The 20,051-nt window shown below is 41.5% G+C and overlaps 2 protein-coding genes across 4 annotated transcripts in view; one reads left to right on the top strand and one right to left on the bottom strand.

Annotated features, from left to right (window-relative positions):
* The window catches only part of SVEP1 (sushi, von Willebrand factor type A, EGF and pentraxin domain containing 1), a 351,417-nt gene that overhangs the window by 25,442 nt on the left and 305,924 nt on the right, over window positions 1-20,051 (top strand). The window lies entirely within an intron of this gene.
* MUSK (muscle associated receptor tyrosine kinase) overlaps window positions 1-20,051 on the bottom strand; it is a 97,300-nt gene that overhangs the window by 35,382 nt on the left and 41,867 nt on the right. For all 3 annotated transcript variants that reach the window (XM_045043477.1, XM_045043476.1, XM_011288501.3), the window contains 2 exons: window positions 13,091-13,215; window positions 2,662-2,821 (listed from right to left, as the gene is read on the bottom strand). In XM_045043477.1, the coding sequence (XP_044899412.1) occupies window positions 2,662-2,821; window positions 13,091-13,215 (285 nt within the window). The remainder of the gene's footprint in view (window positions 1-2,661; window positions 2,822-13,090; window positions 13,216-20,051) is intronic.

Raw genomic sequence — 20,051 nt, 5'->3', positions numbered from 1 at the left:
GAGACAGGGTGACCTCGATGCCGAGGTTGCGAAGTAGACTCTAGAGAGGGGCTTGATGAAGGATGTGACTGAGACGTAGAGGACTGTGCTGCTACAGGAGGAGCCTCAAAGCCTCAAAGGTGTCGAGCCAGCCAGGGGGATCCTCTGGGTCCTAACAAAGCCAAGAGATGAGATCACGAGTTCTCCAGCTGTAGATTTCACCAGAGAATGGGGTAGGGGTTTGTTCCAGAGGACGCCACAGCATGTATCCAAGTCCCTTTTCCCCTGCTGTCTAGGGAGAGGCAGGAAGAAGGGAAGGAAGAGCCCTGGCAAGGAGTGAGTATGTGAAAGACTGAATAATTATCTCAAGATTAGCAACATTAATTTTTCTCTTCTACCCTGTGGAGGTATAGGTTAAACTGGATTAAATCCGTTTATTTTATTTGATTTGAGTATTCATATGTAAATGTCTCTCTCTCTCTCTCTCTCTCTCTCTCTCTCTCTCTCTCTCTCTCTCTCTCTGTCTCTCTCTCTCTCTCAGTCTCTCTCTCTCATTCTCTCTCCAGGGTGGATAGATACTATAAATAGGTATTTATTTAACATTGGTTTTAGATCAAATATCAAATAAAACATAAGATAGACTAGTATAATCCCAGGTTATTCAAATGCATCAAAAATTTTAATTCTTATCTCCTGGACCTCCTCATGGTCTTGTTTTTAAATTTTTTTTTATCCATTATTATTTGTCTTAGACACTTTCCTCAAGCTGTCACATCTTAACGCATTCTACTCCACTGCTACATTCTAGCATTTAGCTCCTATGGTTTTATCCTGACAGGTCTCCTGTATCTGTCTTCCCTGCCCCAAGTCCTGCAGGTGTTGTTCAGACCTTCGTTATTCTTCTAGACTCTGGAATAGCCTCCTACTTGCACACGTGCCTCCTACTCTTTTCCACCCAACATCTGTTAACTTGACAACGGATATATCTGACCATATCGCTGGTCTCCTTCCTCTAAAATAATTAGATGACTTCCCACTGATTGAAGAACACGTTTAACCTACTCGGGCTGTTCACAACTTGGCCAGAGCCCACATTTCAAACCTTTCTTCCCATTCTCCACCTCACTCCCAGTCTCCATCATGCTCTGAGCCTGCCAATCCACTTGCCGTTTCCTGAACACAGTTTAACCTTTCTGTCTCGTGCTTCTGTCTCCTGCTTAAGTGGTTGCTCTTTCCCACACTTAAACTCTCTCTCTCTCTCTCTCTCTCTCTCTCTCTCTCTCTCTCTCTCTCTCTCTCTCGTTCTGCTCTTATACTCTGTTTATGCTTCTGCAATAGAACATGGTCTGTGCCATAATGTATATGGGTAACTGACTTCCTTTCTAGATTGAGAGTCCCTTGGAGGCAGGCACCCTATTGTTAATTATCCCATTTGTTACGTAAGTGTGCATCCTGTATTCTACCTAATGATGGCCTGGATCGAGTAGTTAATAAATGCATGCAAGAGTATTTTATGAACAAGGTACTATATATAACAATAATTGTTTCCTTTTTACTTGTTAAATTGAATTGAATGTACTTTTAGAATTCTCACCATTCTCTGGCAGAAATCATTTCCCATCAGTGAAAATTCTAAAATAACTGATATGCTATATCAAGGTACTACAAGCAGATATATCCCTGGAGAAGAAGGCAGAAGGAATCCTTGAATCTTCTTACTTCACAGGCATGCTTTAGAAGGCCAGCCTTGTCCATTTCTCCCTGTATAGTTCTCTGTGGTCTCTATTCCCCTCATGTTAAAATCCCAAACATTACTAGCAAGTTCCCCATCGTGGAAGATCAAAGAAGTGGCACAGCCATAAGAAATAGCAGGATCTGGGGAGCTGGCCCTGGGCACAGGTTCTGCCAGTGCCTGCCTTACATGTGAGGCCAAGCATCTCTGCTGACCCTTGGGCAGTAGACACATTCTGAGTGTAACATGCCTGGCATTTCCTGATACAGGGATTATTTCCATCTCTAGGAATCCCACAAATGTTCTCAGAAGCCTTTGGGGCATTTATATTTTAAAAATAAACCTTTATAACTCAACACAAATATTCTAGAAATCCATATGTCAGCTCTTTTCCTTGAAAACACCTGTAAGTCTTGCTATCACTTTCATGAAACAGGAGAAGGAAAGGCCACAAAGTAGATCAAATACTCATAAGTAAAAATGCCCTCAAGAAATAGCCATGCAGAAATTGGCACAACCATGTTAAATATCTGCCAACTTACTCTTTGAGAGCCCTGGAAAGTGTGATTGGCTCTATGAAAGAAAAAAAAAGAGGGGGGGGGTGGGAAGAGAGAGAGAGGAGGAGGAAGGAAAGGAAAGAAAGAAAAGGTAAAACAGGAAAAGAAGGAAGGAGGGCGAGAGGAAAGACAAGAAAGGGAGGGGGCAAAAAGAGAGAAATGAACTCCTGGAAGCTGTTACCCATCACTAGGACAGGTATTTGAGGATTTCATTTTCGAGGTGATAAATCTCCCATTGTCAATGATCTAGATCAACCTCTGGAATGTCCCCAAGGAGGAGAAATAGCCCAGAGGGGACTGGAGTAAGAAAACAGATTTCCCCCCAAATGTTGTGTGGAATAGTGCCAACTCTCCCTTCTCCCAGAGCAATGCAATTACGAAAATCCATCTTACCTGCTATGCTAATGGTGGCCGCAGCCTTTGCAGTGCTAAATTTCTCTCCGTGCTTGTTAGTAGCTATGCATGTGAAGAGTCCTGGCTTAGTGATAAGCAGCTGCAGTCTTGAGTCAATCACTCGGTCTTTCACACTTTCCTGAATGGACCCAGAGGAAACCTGGTGGAGTAGAGGGAAAAAAGCAGATAGAATTAGGTCAAGGATTTCCTAATATGATGCACCAGGTTGACTTGAAAGAGAAAGTATTAAAGTGATGATCAAAAGGCACGGGTAGGTTGCAAAAATAGCCAAAACCTTTGTAGCTCTTCCCCCATAAAGTAGCGTCTCTCTCCATGCTTTGAATCTAAATTGGCCTTGTACCTATTTTAGAAAATCAAAAACAGACTTGTAAAATTCTTGCGCCCTGTGGCTTACTTTCTTGTTGCTCTTGGAGCCTGTGACCTCCTATGACCAACCCAGAGCTAGCCTGCTTGAGGAAGAGGCACACACGGTCCAGTTATCCCCACTGCCCCAGCTGGGAGCCAAGAACAACCACCACATATACAAGTGAGGCCATTCTAGATCAACTAGCTCCCAGTCCGCATGCCAGTCACAGGAACTAGATCAGCCACGATCACGAAATCCTGGCCCAAATCAGCAAAACCACCCAGTCAACCCACACACTTACGAGCATTATTAAAAGGTTAGCTCCTGTTCTGTCCTCCACAAATGCACAACAGATAGATGGATGGTTGTGAAGAAAAATGGCTATAAAGCCAAGTCTGTTTCTGAGGCATGACTTGCATCCTGTCATACTATTCAAATCATAAAATCAAATGTCCTTGAAGAGTCAGGGTATCAATATTAACCTAATTGGCAGGCTAGTTTATGTGCTTGTTTATTATCATCATTTCAGCTGTGTGGGAAAGACAGCTGCCTAGCACTTTCTATTAGGTTGCAGAGTTAGAATTTGTGCCCCAGTTTGATCCCAAAGCCTGTGCTTTTAATTGTTAAGTTAGAGTGCCTTCCCTAGCACTAGAAGAGAACATATGGAGAGTTATTAGAAAACAAGAATGCCAACCTCAACAAATCACCCATAAACAAAACAAATGCATGACTTAAATGTCACTGTGAAGGTGGTGGCATGTTTTGAAGTGGCGATTCTTCACTATTTTTTTGAGCACTGTACCATCTTTGCAATAATTATTCGTTAATTGTCACTGTTTGTATGAGGGGAACATGCCAGTTGGAAGGAAATCTGAATGGAATGACAGTCAGTGATTCACCTTGACCTTATGTCAGAGGAGTGGCCTTGAGAGATCTCTCTCTGTCCCTTAGTGGGAAATGAGGCTGGGAATAAGAAACTTGGAGTCAGTTATTTTGCTATTTTGCCTGTTTTCACGGGTAGACCAGCAAGGGGATGGCAAGCCCTGGGGTGAAACCAGCTTTATTCTTTCTGCTGCCAGGTGTCTGGCTAGCCTTGGAACCAAATACACTCTGTAGCAATTAAGCAGGGAAGTTTGCTCAATTAGCTTCTTTGACTTTTTATTCCTTCTATGCACTACTGTTTCCAACCTTTACGATAAAAATATCATGCGAGCATCAACTTAAGTCAGATCAAGTATTGTGTAGTTTCCCCAGAAAAGCAGCCTGGACACTGTGAGAAATTGACGAGGCAGAGAGAAAAATATCTTTAAGAGACATACACTCGGTTGGGAGTTCAGATGAAATTCATCATCATCATATTTATCAGCAGTGCAACCTCTTATGGATTTGAGTTTCCAAGTTAAACAGAAAAGACTGAGTAGTTTGAAATGCAATGTTGGATTCTCCCTGAATTTTAGGAGCAAAGCAACACTGAGAAAAAAACTAAAGACCTCAAACCTCTATGCTCAGTCAACATGCTTTATGCTCTTGAGATGTTTCCTTTATAAAGACAATCCCTTTCCAGTTGATAGAAGTGAGATCTATAGAACAATTGTCTTCTCCCTTTGCAAGCTTAATCCGTCCTTCAATAACGAGGTGTGCACAATGCCTGGGAGATGACTTGGGAAGGAGTCTTTTCCCCAAGGTTGACGAAACTAGCGTTATTTTCATGTTCACACCTAAGAAAGTCATTCCTAAACTCCTCCTCAAGGTTAATGAAAACATTCTTGGTAGGAAAGAGGATGAGTTTTAAACTGGCTGACCTCTCTTCTCCTGGACTTCATCCGGGTGTTGAAGTAATTCAGCAAGGAGACCAACAAGTTATGAGGCCCATTGCTCGATTATGGCATGGCTCCTAAATGCTTTTCCTCCTGTTTTCAGAGGCCTTGCTTGATTCGGGTTGTGACTCAGGCACAGCAGGCCTTGTTAGTCAGAGTGCGAATTTGTTTTTCTTCCTTCATGGGTCATCCTGACCAACAGTTTCGTATTTTTTGATGACCCAAAAATAAAAACCACCCCTTGCCCTCCATTTTGGTCTTTTTGCTCCTCAGGTTCAGATTATGACGAGTTTTGACCAAGGTATGTCTCGGCAAAACCAAGTACTTAATTGAGGTGACTATATCTGGGATTTACAGTAAATACGTTATTTTCTGCAAGTCTGTCAGGCATACTGCCCTGAAGTTGCTGGATAAACAGCTCTGCTGTGTATGTGCGGTTCTCTTTCTGAGACAGTGACCTCAAAAAGAGGCAGGCAGACAGGAAACCCTGTCATAAATAGGCACCTTGGTTCACACCTGAGGTGATGTGTGTAAAAGCTTTTTGAAAGTGGCAAAGTAGTATTGACCTGTGGAATATTTTTATGTATCATTAACACATTAATAATGCTGTTTTGAGAGGATCTATTCACAGGTACGAATAGTCTCATCACTTCGTCATGAATTGGCCTTAGCATAGGAAGGCCACTGGCTTCAATGGCTCTGTCTTACAAACAGTTCCAGCTTGCTGAGAATGCCTCATGGAGCCGTCGGGTATGGCCCAGTAGGGTCCATGTGTAGGGAGTTGGAATAATGTCTGTATGTGCATCATAGAAAGAGGGCTAGGGGCACCTGGGTGGCTCATTCGGTTGAGTATCCAACTCTTGGTTTCGGCTCAGGTCATGATCTCAGGGCTTCATGAGTTCGAGCCCTGCATCAGGCTCCGTGCTGACAGTGCAGAGGCCTGCTTGGGATTCTCTCTCTCCCCCTCTCGCTCCCCCTCCCCTGCGCTCTCTCTCTCTCTCAAAATAGATAAATCAACATTTGAAAAAAAAGAAAAGGGGGTAACAGAATGAGAAAATCTTCCACATTGTTTCTGATCAACATCGCCGTAGTTGCCTCTTTCAATCTGGCTACTGCCATGTTTCATGGAATATATTCCAGCTGATACATGTAATTATCTTAATTAACACAGCTAGTAAGATGAGAAGACTCCAAAGCTCAGGTACTTCAAACCAAAAATACTACCTCTTAAAAATACATGTCAAGGTGAGCTGACCTTTAAGAAAATTCAAAAGCACAATCTTCCACATAGATAGTTTGACTACTTTTTTTAAATAAAATTCTTCTAAAAATATTAAAATGATCCAGCTTTTAAAATCCTTTAGGAACTGTATTTAATGGAGAAACAAGAGAGACATGTAATTTTTCTACATTTTTTATTTGAATGCGAAAATAATGGAGATATTACCAGTCTAACTTGAAGTCAAGTCTGGTTATCGGAATAGAAGTTTCTTTTTTTTTTTTTTAATTTTTTTTTCAACGTTTATTTATTTTTTGGGGGACAGAGAGAGACAGAGCATGAACGGGGGAGGGGCAGAGAGAGGGAGACACAGAATCAGAAACAGGCTTCAGGCTCTGAGCTGTCAGCACAGAGCCCGACGCGGGGCTCGAACTCACGGACCGTGAGATCGTGACCTGGCTGAAGTCGGATGCTTAACCGACTGCACCACCCAGGCGCCCCTAGAAGTTTGTTTTCTTTAAGAGAAGTGAGCTCTGCTCTATCCACGTGAAACTACTACTTCCAATGTTGTAAAACAAAAGGAATATTACTCCTCGTTCTGAGGTTCATCTGAGACTACAGATTTCCATGAATGACATTTGTGTACAAAGAGAGGAAAAAACAATTCTTGATCACTTCAGAGCATGTGGCTTGCCTTTCTCTTGTTCTTTGGTTTAACCATTCAGGCTTTTAGGTTATTGATGTGTTCACAGAGGCGGGGGGAAAGGAGTCGTCACATCTGTTAGAGTACTCACTGTTCTCAGGAGTGTGTTAGTGAAGTTAGTTCATGAATTTGGAGTTAGTGAAGAACCACAGTTTAAACTCTGTTTTATTCTGTGCCAATTAGCTCCCAGCTCTGTATTCATCTTTGTTCAGTCCACCCCAGATAATACCAGGGCTGTGGGCTCTTCCTGTTCTCGGTAGAATTTTCTGGTTGCCCCTTGTGCATTAAATGCCTGAGATTGCCTCCATTTCCTGTGATTTGTGTCAGCATGAGCGAGATCGTCTCGGTTTCTGTTTGGACGTGGGTCGTATCACCACGAACGAAACTTGGCTGTAAGAGCAACCCTGTCTCTGACCATGAGAACCACGGATGTACTTCTGCTTTCTTCCAGAAGAAAGCCACTATTAGTTTGTTTTATTCCTGTGTAAGAATCAGAGGCAATGGGTCTATTTTGCTTCCTGCCTTTTGTGAATCACATCTTGAATCTTGTGAATCACATCTTTCTGTGAATCACATCTTGAATGATTAAGTTGGGGTCTCAGTAGGACCCAAACTAACTCAAACCATCATACTCTTTTTTTATTACTCATGAACTCCAAGAGAGACTAGTCATGTATCTTCCAGTTCTAGACTATTATGAGCCTTTGAAAACACTGAAGGTTTTGTAAAGCATGTGTCTTTCCATTTTCTTTATTCCCGTTTTCATAGAGGAAGACAAATCATTAAAGTCCTATCATCAGTTCCCCAGCTTTCTTAGGACATATTTTTACACTACCTTGAGAGGCTTAAGACAACTACAGTGACTTACACAGAAGAGCCACAAAACACTGCCAAATAAGATTTGAAATTTCTTTTACTTACTTAATTTAGAGAGTGCCAGCACAAGTTGGGGAGAGGGGGAGAGGGAGAGAGAGAATCTTGAGCAAGCTCCATGCTCATTGTAGAGCCCAATGCAGGGCTCGATCCCACAACCCTGGGATCATGACCTGCTGAAATCAAGAGTTGGATGCTCAACTGATGGAACCACCCAGGCGCCCCAGGATTTGAATTATAGATGACATTTAATTAGAGAGCTAAAGAAGAACAGGAACCTCAAGTTATTTGATTGTAACTTAACAAAAATGGAGAACTTTAACCCTGATGTCCTATTAGGGATCATTTTCTCCAGCCACCTGATACCTCTATCATTAAAAATATGGGAAAATCTGGGGCGCCTGGGTGGCGCAGTCGGTTAAGCGTCCGACTTCAGCCAGGTCACCATCTCGCGGTCCGTGAGTTCGAGCCCCGCGTCAGGCTCTGGGCGGATGGCTTGGAGCCTGGAGCCTGTTTCTGATTCTGTGTCTCCCTCTCTCTCTGCCCCTCTCCCATTCATGCTCTGTCTCTCGCTGTCCCAAAAATAAATAAAAAACGTTGAAAAAAAATTTAAAAAAAAATTTAAAAAAAAGTATGGGAAAATCTGTGTCTGAGAGGTAAGTAGACTTCCCTACAATTACATTAGCTAGGGAGAGCCGTTTCCAATTTAGTCTGCCAACCCCTCACCTATTCTTATTTCTGATACCTCATGTAGAAAGTCTGTAGAGTGACATTAATTCATTTACCGTATTTCGAAGAGACAAGTTAAATTGATTTTAAACACAAATGATGAGAAAAGTGGTTTTTTACAAGCATCAGAAAAGAAAAAACAACCCTTCAGCAAACACAGTAGTGAAAGCAAAGTAATAAATGAGTTGTAGGCCCTAAAGAGCCTGCTTTTGCAGGATGACATTATTAGTTCATGTAGGTTTAGAATCTGGCATCTTTTTCCTAGTGAACCGCATCCACCGGAATTTCACACATGACATGCTTTGCTTCCCACACACCTCTCTCTCTTCCCTTCTTCCCTCCCCATGCCTAGTGTCCTACTTCTCTTTCCCGTCCTCGCCTTCTTTTCCTCTGTTTCTTTTTTTCTCCTCATGAGAACACTCCTTTGACTTTGAAATGTTGCTGTTAATATTTTGTAATACGACAACATATGCACACTGCAACCAAGATACGAAACAGTTGGAGAGAGACTATCCTGGGGGACGTGAGAAAGGAAAATGGTTGAGGCCCCTCTAGATGACTCATCAAGGTTTGAGTTGCTTAGCTGTAGTGAGAGCCATCCTCACCCCACCCAAGGAACTGGTTTGAAAAAGTACCCCATCTTCTTTTTTAAAAAAAAACTTTTTTTAATGTTTATTTATTATTGAGAGACAGAGCATGAACAGGGGAGGGGCCGAGAGATGGGAAGACACAGAATCCGAAGCAGGCTCCAGGCTTTGAGCCATCAGCACAGAGCTTGATGTGGGGCTCCAGCTCAAGAACTGTGATACCATGACCTGAGCCGAAGTTGGACGCTTAACCGACTAAGCCACCCAGGCGCCCCAAGAACCCCATCTTCTTAAGGCATGAAAGAGGGTCTCCAATAGGACCACCTGAAGGATTGACGTATGTCCCCTGCTGTGTAATAAAGGGTTAACTTATTGGACTCGAGGTGTTCAAACCCTGTACTCAAACCCAGAAAGGACTGGCCTTTGACTTGGTTCTAAGAGATAACCTCTCATCCTTTGGAAAATTCTGCCTTGTAAGAGTGTCTTTGTATATCTGAGACCATGAGCCATGCCAGATGGTTTATGTTCGAGTGCAAATTATGGTGAATAGCTCTTTTTGTTCAGCAGGGACTCTAGGCTATGTTGTATCAGTTTGACCTTTGGAAGGGCTAGAGACTAGCTAAGGTCAGTCATGTGAGCCTTCCATGCTTATGTAACTGACCTTCAGGAAAATCCCTAGACCCCAAGGCTGGATGAACTTCCTTGGTACAAGACGCCATGTAGGTTGACATCATTGCTGGGAGATTTAGGTGCTCTCCATGGGATTCCACAGGGAGAGAACAACTGATTACCTACTACTGAGTTTAGTCTGTATCCTTTCACTGTAATAAACTATAACCATAAGGATAATGGTTTTTCTGAGTTCTGTGGGTCCTTCTAGTGAATCATCAAACTTGAGGGTGGTCTTGGGGACCCTGACACACCTGCAATTTGTTGACACAGCCAAGATGTATCTGATAACCACCTGTAAAATCAAAAGGGCAGAGCCGGGCTGCCTAACAACTCCAATGGAAGGAGAAAAGAGGGGGTAGCTCTGTTCAGTGGTCTGGATGCAAGAGTTTGTGGATACAGAGGTTTTATAGAAGATCTGGTTTGGAGTCATTTTCAGTCTTCCCCAAAGATCTTTTGGGGGCATTGATGGGACCCTGACAGAAAGGCTTCCCATCAACAAACAGATTAGGGGCTAAGAAGGAGATGGCTGCCCTGAGGAAAATGGGTCATGGGGTCATCTTGAATATCCCTTGATTTCTGAAGAATCATGAATGTGTCCATGATGGAAAGAATTGTTTTAAATACTTGTTGGGCACAGTGGTGTAAAGCCAACTTAAAAGAGTGTCATTTAAATTAGAACTTTTCCTCTTCAATTACTGCTCCTCCCTCCTTCCAACCCCAAAGCTGTAGGAGTCTTAAGTAGCAGTTAGGAAGTGGAGGAAGAGCGAATGAATGAGTGTGAGAGAAGAAGCTAACCACAGGACTGTTGTGGAAGGCAGGTAGCATGCATGTGGTAGTCTTAAGAAAGGGAGGAAGGTGGGGCACCTGGTTGGCTCAGTCAGTAGAGGGTGTGACTCGTGATCTTGGAATTGTGAGTTCAGGCCCCACATTGGGTGGAGAGATTACTTAAAAAGGAAATCTTAAAAAAAGGGATGGGGTGGGGGGAGGGAAAGGTCCCATCTGTGAATTGCATTTGGAAGCTTTGGTTATTACTCAGGTTTAGGCTCTTAAAATTACTAAATTGGGATGGTATTAGTGATTTAAAATCACCTAAGAGCAACCAGAAAAGCCACAGAGCCTGTGTGAGGTAGCCAGTAGTGAGAAAAGAACTTGCCCTACTGAAGACACTTGATGGGCAGAGAAAATACTAAATAAGGTTGTATTACGTGGAAGTCATGCTTGGCCAACAGTTACAATGGTAATCTCAGCCCACATGTTTATTAACTCTCTGTTTTCCACCTGAATCCCAAAAGGTAAATAAAATCTAAAATTAGGAAAAATAACTCCATAGAAAGGTAGAAGGGTGTCATAATCAAAGGGCCAGAAATTTTCAGCAATTTCTGTAAGATCCAAAGAGATGTGACTGGGTTGATAGAAAAATTAATATCAGCTAAGTTGCTGAAATCTAAAAGTTCACTGAGAGGAGAATGCATAAATTTTCCCTGTAGAGTCATGGAAAAATCCAGAGTTCAGATAGCAGGGCTGTAAGTAGGAGCCAACTTTGAGAGAGTCAGTAAAGTAGCAGAAGAGTGTTGTGAGCTATTATGTGTGCATATAGCACTAGGCTGAGACATTTGTCCATCTAAGACTTTCTATAGTAGGCTGAAAACAATTAAAATTGTGGAAAAATACTTTTAACCAATGTAACAGACTGAGAAGCTTCTGTTTTCCCTGACAGTTTTCCAACCCAGAAAAATTTGTTTCCTTTGGATGGCCTTGAAGAGTGAGGAGACAGAAATCAAAAGTCAGGTTCCATAAGGGTAAGAAGTCTAATAAGAGATACAATAAACTAACATCTCAAAGAACCAGATATCAGGGACATACCAGTGTGAACTACAAGCGACCTAGCCTACATGGAATTGAAGACTGTGTTACAATGATCTGGGATGACCAAGGAGCTTCATACTTTGAACTTAGTTTAAGATGGTCCAAGATAAGTAGTTGCCCCTGGTCTTTAGCAAAAATAAACAAAAATTCTTTCTAGAGAAAAGTACCTTCATCTAGACCTCGTATTAATCCCCGACCTTTCTTCCCCCAAAACAATAGCAACAGGTAGTCAAAGATAAGTAGGCACACGAGGAAACAAAATACAAGGAACAAGAGTCAGCAGGAAAGCAGATAAGAGAAAGAGACCTAAAATGGCATCCCATCTCACTTGATTAAAAGCCAAAATTGTTTCAATACTCTACATAAAGCGTATATGATCCACAATTCCTAGACATACCCCTTACCTCTTTCTTCGTTTCTCATTCACCTCTCGTCATATAACTTGTTATTCCTTTGATGTATGGCGTGCACCTTTATCTCAGAAACTTGCCCCAGTTTTCTTCCCATAGTTTACTACAGATAACTATAGTAATCTTACAGTTATCTCGTCCTTACCTCCTTCAGATCTTAGCTCAAAAGTCTTCATCTTTTTTGAAAAATTTATTCATTTTGAGAGAGAGAAAGAAAGAGAGGGAGACAGAGAACATGCTTGTATGTGTGTGAATGGGGCAGAGAGAGAGAGGGAAAGAGGGAATCCCAAGCAGGCATCATGCTGTCAACACAGAGCCTGATGTTAGCCTTGATCTTATGAACCATGAGATCATAATCTGAGCTCAAATCAAGAGTTGGATGCTTAAACTGACTGAGCCACTCAGGTGCCCCTGAATTCTCTACATCTTAATGAGGCTTCCTTGACCACTCTGTTGAAAATGGAATCTTTCTCCTAAGGTTGCACTTCTGTCTCATTTTCCTGCTTTATTTCCCTCCATAGTATTTGACACTATCTGCATAGAATATTGGTTTTATTTTTTGTTTGTCTTTCCCCATCATAGTGTCAGTTCTTTGAGGGCAGGGAACTTAACCTGTTTTGTTTGCTCCTATATCTATAATGCCCAGAATAGTGCCTGACACCCGGGAGATGCTCAGTAGATATTTGTGGAACGAATAAATTTATGTGTATGTATGTAAAGTGCTTAGAACAGCTCCTGGCACATAGTGACCACTTAATATATGTCAGTTATTATCAGTATGAAAAAATGAATTAAAGATGGTTAAACTGACAGTCATGGGTTCTAATTCTGGATTACTTTTCATCAAAGTACCCTCCAGGAGTGACCTAATTCTTGAGCTGGTGAATTTTGTGACAATTGTTTTACCTGTGTGGGAAGGAATTGCTACCATTTCCCTTTTACACAAAGGCATAAAGGAAAATTTGATTTTCTACTCTTCCCCATGATACAAGGAAAGAAGCAAACCCATGGGGTTCAATTTCTAAGGCAGTGACTGCTAGGATGAAAATACTGGAAGGCTTTGAAAAATAGAGGTGCAGGTGGGACCAATGACAGAGATCAGGGTAACTTTACAAATATGTGGCCCATCCTGAGATTCCTCTCGAGTGATCTTCCCCAGACAAGTCCCCATAGCGATGGCACTCACGGCATTTCCATTTTCAATCCAGGTGATGGTGGGGACAGGGATGCCTGTTGCTGTGCAGCGCAGGGTCACAAAGGAGCCAAATGTGACATTGTGGGATTCAGGAGCCCGCAGGATTCTGGCAAAAACTGTTAGGAAAACAGAAGTGGTGAGTGACTCTCCTATAGGGAATGCTCAAGCTGGAGTGGTCTTTTAAAAATGCAAATCAAGTCACGTTCTCCCATGTAGAACCCTTCCGTGTTCCCTCCGTATTACCGATACGCCCTGGCTTCTAAGCCATTTATGCTTTAACCCTACATTTCTCACCACCCATGGATGCTCTGGGCTTATTTCCACCTTAGGAGCTTGTCCATGCTGTCCCTCGGCCGACAGCACTCATCCCCCAGATCTCCATGCGGCAGTTCCCTTGTATCATCCAGTCTCTGAGCGGCATTTCCTCAGAAGGGCTTTCCTTGACCACACAACATAGAGTGTAACCTTCCCCCATTCACTTTCTCATCATCCTGGTTTACTGTCTTTCCAGACCTTACCACTATCTGAAGTTATATTTCATTTGTCTAATGCCTACCTCCTCCCCGTCCCCCCCACCCCCCAGTAGATTGTGAGTTTTCAGCAACCAGAAACCTAGCCTGTTTGTTCAGTACCCAGAAGAGTGCCTGACCAAAGTAATAGTATTTAATTAAGTAATGAAATGATTAGTGCTTTATATCTTCAACTGTGTCATGGTGGGAGGACAGACAAAATCTGTCAAACTTTTTAGAGAATGCGATGAGCACATCGGGCCCCAAAGAAACATTTTAGGCCACGCGTGAGCAGGGGAATAGGTAATTAATATTCCATTCTGAGACGGAATCCCTCCTGATTAGATAAGAGAAAGTTCAGAGAAGATATGATTTGACAACTGGATGTTTTTGGCAGATTCTAATTTTATTATTTATTTATTTTAATTTTACATGCTTATTTATTTTTTTGGGGGGCGGAGGGGCAGAGAGAAAGGGAGAGAAAGAGAATCCTAAGCAGGCTCTGCCTGGGCAGTGCAGAGCCCAACGTGGGGCTCAAATTCATGAACCACGAGACCATGACCTGAGCTGAAATCAAGAGTCACGTGCTTAACCAACTGAGCCACTCAGGCCACCCTTGCAGATTCTAATTTTAGATTTGCAGGTTCAGATTAATTCAACTTCCTATTTTTTGAAGTTGAGGACTCTAAGAGATGGAATCTAGAAGAGCATGTTAGAAATACAATGTTGGGCCCAAAAGCCAGAAGAAAGGAAAAGCAAGGAAGCCTCCATCTTCAAGGCATGAGGTGGTTAAAAAAAATGCTCCATATATTTAAAATACAGCTGAATCTACCCCCAACATCCCCACCCCCCCCCCCACCCCAAACAAAACTGAGCCACTTTTAGTAAGTCCTGTGGTCTGATTACCAACCTGTAAAAAGCCGAGGTTAAGGAACATGTGAAACAACACTATGGGGATGCAGTTCGTTCAAATCCAGAATATAGACAATTCCGCAGAACAAATTATTTAGTTTTCTCAATAAATAAAGTGTATCAGGAAGTAAAAAAGAAAGAGGGAACAATCATAGAGTTAAAAAGACTCAAGAGGCATAACCCCAGATGCAATGAGTGGATCTTATTTGGATTCTTAATTCAACAGGTCAGATGTAGAAAGATATTTTGATACATTTGGATAAAAATTACACAGTCCTGGTAGTAAATGGTACTGAGAAATGAGTGCTAATTGGGGATGAGTGGAGTAATGAACATGGCATTATATCTTTTTTTAAAAAAATCCTTATACTAACGTACGTATTGGTTGATTGAATTAATGTCTGGGATTTGCTTTAGAAGAAACTAGCAGCAATAAAACAGTAATGGAATCAAGGAAACAAAAATGGTAGGCTGTTGATCATTGTTGCCCAATGGGTAATGGGAACATGGGAGTTCACTATATTACTGTAACTACTTTTTTGTAAGGTTGAAAATTTTATAATAATATTTTTAAAAAATGCTGTGGAGCCTACCCCACAGCTCCAGAAAACATGTGATGAGATACCCACTTCATCTGCTATTGAAATAACATCAAGTTTTAGAAAACCCCAAAACTGAAGAAAAGTAAGGCTCTGAGAAGGAAGATTTGGCAGAGGCATCTGTCCTAAGAGCCTCAGAAATATCTACAACAGTTTTAGATCAAAATTCAATGGGGGATGATTCTAAATTGAAACAAAATGTGGGACTCTGAAAAATTTCCCGACCAGGTGATGTTTCCAGCTGAAAAATTCCATAGCAAAATGAGTGACAGTAACCATCATGGTCCGCAGGGTTGGCTTCAAGTGTGAGTGGCCCTGTGTAGTCTCATAGGGCACCATGCTAAGAGGGCCCCACGCTTGGTTTGATTTTCTGCTGTCCATGTCTTGAAGTTACTAGTGATTTTTGAATTAAGGGCCCCAGATTATCATTTGCCCCTGGCCCACAAATTATGGAGCCAGTCCTAAAATTGCTGCCTTAAAAGAGAGGGTGAAGTCTGTACCTCTATGGGAATCCCAGAAAAGCAAGGCTCCAAGGTGAAATAGGAAATAAAAAGTTGCAGAATGCAAGAGTCCGAAGGAAATGTCAATCAAGACTAAGTGACAGAGGCTGTGCACATTGGAAATTCTCAATTTTTCAAGAAGGCCAGCCAGCTAGGAGGCGATACACATTTCTTACAGATATACCAGAGTGACACATGGTGACCCATCTGATCACTTGATGGGAGATTTCTCCCAGCTCGGTCTTAGCTCACAGGTTGTGAAGTCTTGACAACTGACACAGACTGGCATCCCAGCAAGGGCGCTCCCAAGTATTCTCTCCTTTTCTAACATTTTCTGCAAACAATAATGGACACCTAGATTGCACAACATATCTGAATCCACGTTCTTCATTTGGTTGAAATAACTTGTTGGGGTTGGGGCGATACTTGTGTGTCTTACATTTTTTTGAGTGTGAGACCCATCATCTTATGGGTCCCATTGACTCTCAGAATCTGAAAAAAAGGAGGATCCTTGACAGATTGGGAGTGGGATTATTTTAATCCCATAGGTGCTGGAAAAGTGTAGCCAGCAGCCGCTGCAGATAATGCTTTACTCTTGAACCTGAATGAGAGCCTTCTGGCTGAAGAGGAGAATAAGAAATTGGAAAAGAATGAAATCTAGGCCCTTCTTTCTGCTTTAATTTATAGAGGCAAGAGTTTTCATTTGGGAACCATAAATTCTTCCTGGAAATGCAGTAATCAGGGAGGGTTTATTTTGTTCTAATTTACAGCTTTTTTTTTTTCTTTTGGCTGGTATTATTTGGAATATCACTTGGGCTCATTGCAGAACTTTTAATGATCTATATTGCACAACACAGCTAAGCATAAAGTGACATGGTAAAGAAAATAGAGTCGATGACCATTTGAGAGCTCAATAGGACCTTGCAGTGAATTTACTTAATATACTGCTCTGTCCCATATCAAAACCTTCTGGGGGGTCCAGTGGGCACAGGATGGTACCTAAAGGAGAACTATTAGCATTTTCAATGACTTCATGAAGGTGTGACTGTGCTGACAAACAACTGGTCTTCTCCTCCAAAAGGACAAATATACCCTTGGCTGACCATGGGTTTCATTGTGTGATTAAAAGAAAAACCTTTTGAAAAAAAAAAAAAACAAAAAATTTTATTTTTCTGAGTTGGTGTCTCAGGATTTTATAGTATGATAACCCTGCTACACCCAGAGTCTAGACATTTAGATAAGGACTTGAGGTTAGGACCTCCATCCTGAGTTCCCATTTTGCTCTTCCTGGGCACCTTTTATTATTTTTTTTTAATGTTTTATTTACTTTAGAGAGAGAGACAGAGCATGAGTGGGGCAGGGGCTGAGTGGGGCAGGGGCTGAGTGGGGCAGGGGCAGAGAGAGAGGGAGATACACAGAATCCGAAACAGGCTCCAGGCTCTGAGCTGTCAGCACAGAGCCCAGTGTGGGACTCGAACTCACAAACTGAGATCATGACCTGAGCTGAAGTCAGACACTTAACTGACTGAGCCACCCAGGTGCCCCCTGGGCACCTTTTAAAGTAACCACTTAAAGTGAAGCTGAGAAAAGTTAGTGACCTCTGCCCCAATCACCTTATAAGTATAGGTGCTTGGTACCCTGCTCTCTGTCTTCTCTGTGACCTGGGTCAGAGATCTGCCCTTCCCTAGGCTCAGGGCATGCTCCTCAGACCCATGCTTCTGGGATTTGTAAATAATAAAACTCGTGATTCTGCTTCCTTTGTGTGGATGTGTTGAAACTATGCCTTTGATCAAAATGATCCCATGGGGTTCACTTCCTCAAAGTGGGAGCCGGGATGCTGAAGGAGCTACTTGCCAACCCCATGTGGGGGGCTTGTGCCCCCTCATTTGTCAGGTCAAGATCTACCAGCTTCTCAACACACATTAAGTCTAGTGCGGTAGACGGGAAAAAAAAAAAAGGCCAGGAATTAAAGGGAAGCTGTTCTCTTCTACATGCCTACATTCTTGCCAAAAGATAAAACAGGAACTTGCCCCCTTTTTTTCATTATTGAAAGATGGCTTCCACCGTTCTTGCCAGTTTCCTTCCCCCAAAGAAGGTCACAGATGTCTCCTTATCAAAATGTGTCTCAATACATCTCCTTACCCTTGTTTATGTTTCTTCGTGGCACTTACCACCATGTCGTAACTATCGATTTGTTTGTTTGTTAGTTGGCTGTCTCTTCCTCCGGAATGTAAGCATCACAAGGCCAGAGCTTGCTTTGCTCAGTAATACAGGCTGGTTGATAGACAGCCCTGTGTGGCACGTGGTAGGCATTCAATAAATATTTGGTGAATCAGTGAATGAATAAGTGAATGAATGACTCTTCTGATTGGTGAGACTGGAGAAAAAGACTTGTCTGTGTTAGGAGTATCTCAGTCCTCTTGGGGCCATCATTCTCCCAGCTACTCTAAACAAGAAGGGTATGGGGTTAATGTGCAGTGAGGGTCCCGGGTCAGGGCTTCTCCATCCTACAATGTTAAAGAGTGGGGAGGGGTGGAGGAGGATGAGGAAACAAGTTATGTTAGTCGAATTCTTGGATGAAAACCTAGAAAGTTTTATTTTTTGATTCAGCTTTATCAGCCATAAAACTGATATTTTTATACCCATCTGTGTTTGTTACCAGTTCCAAGCATAAGAGGTGGAGGAGGGATGAAAGAAATTCCACCATATTTATCAGACATTGGAAACAGTAAATCCAGTTGTAATTAAAAACAAATGCCAGCCTAACCTCCATGGATAATAATACACTGGTAATAATAAAATTAAATGTAATCCAATAATAAACTCCCATTATCTTAGTGATAGCCCCAAACCAAAAATGCATTCTAGGTCATCAATTTTAAAAGTAATGTGATATGTTTCATATCAAGTAAATGTCCATTGTATATCTCTAACTTGCATTTTTTTTTTGCATGCAAGACTATGTTAAAATGTTTTTGTTACATAAACAGACTACTTAATAGAAGGGGTATAACATTACTTAGTAATTTGGAAAATGTTTGCAACTGTTTTGATATGGATTTTTCACATGTAAATAGTCCTATGCATCATTCTCCAATTCACTGTAAGCTCTATCACACTTGCTTTCCTGTGGCAAACGCATTATTGTTCACCTGCATCGTGGGAAATACACATGGGCAATCTATTTATCCCTGGGTTTTCTCTCATGGGATTTATTCATGAGTTTTGGGCTTTGATTTCTCTTGGGTAAGTTTACAGCGCTAACTGCAGGTTGAGAATCCTATATTCAAAATAGGGCTGAAGCAGCCACTGATTCCAAAGTCCTTTATATCATAACCATATTATATTCTCATCCATACCTCCTTTCTCCCTCCCCCCCTTTCCAATTTCTAAAGCACTTTCAGAAACATAATAAATGTTATTGCTGATTGTCATTTTAAGGGGTAATTTGAATTAGTAATAAGGAGATAGAGCTATTATTCAGTCTGAAATTGCACACTGGTGCAATGGAAAGCCTAGGGCAGGGGACCCAAATTAAGTCCTGAAATTAATGACCAGTTCGGCTTGAGATGAATTACTGCTTTTGTCTTGTTAAGGGAGTATGACCAGAGGAATACTTAGGTCCCTTATAAATTCTGTTTCAGAGCAATTATCTCAAAAGGACACAATGAACTCACATGGATTTTATTTTCTCTCATTTTTTTCCTTTATTTATTTTATTCTAGTATCCTTTAAAGAGATTTTTTTTCAGGTTACTTGGTTCTAACCAGCAATGTCTGATGGAGGGAAATTGAAAGCAAGCAAAAACAAAAATTAAAATCACACAGGAGCTGGTGAAATGGTTTTGTCTAAACTTAGTTGTAAGAAGCCTGATGTTTAGAAGTAGAAAAGCATCTCAAATACCTTATTTGAGATACTAAATAAGGAGGTGCTGTTTCAAATAATACTAGCCTAAGGTTTATTCCTAAAGCCAAAACTGTATTGCATGAGAACTTGTGAATCTGATCCGAAAAATATAAAGCACAAAGTTGGAATCTTCATGAGGGTAGAAGGTGCTTTCTTGGAAGAAAAACTGTTATTCTACAGTCGGGTTTTTCCCCAAACAGATTTGATTTCCCACTACTTTCTTGTAAACGTAATTCCACTAAATATAGGTATATGTCTGTGTGCAATTAAAACTAATTTAAATTTGATTGATTTGATTTGGTTTGGAGCAGTTGCATAATACTTGTCCTCTTGAAGTAATAACAATAAAAACCTAAGCTGGCATCTTGACATTTTTATATCTCTCCAAAAATTGTAACACCCTCCCTCCCCCCACGTACTCCCCTGAGAAGCTTTTTCCTATTCCAATCTGTGTGAGATTTCTATTCTCATGCTGATTTACGCCATTTTGTTTGCATTTTCAGAGTTGACTTAATAAAAAGTAAAT

Source organism: Felis catus, chromosome D4 (genome assembly GCF_018350175.1).
Source record: "Felis catus isolate Fca126 chromosome D4, F.catus_Fca126_mat1.0, whole genome shotgun sequence".
NCBI classification, from domain to species: domain Eukaryota; kingdom Metazoa; phylum Chordata; class Mammalia; order Carnivora; family Felidae; genus Felis; species Felis catus.
Note: the sequence above shows the minus strand (reverse complement) of the source record. Positions and strands in the feature narration are given on the sequence as shown.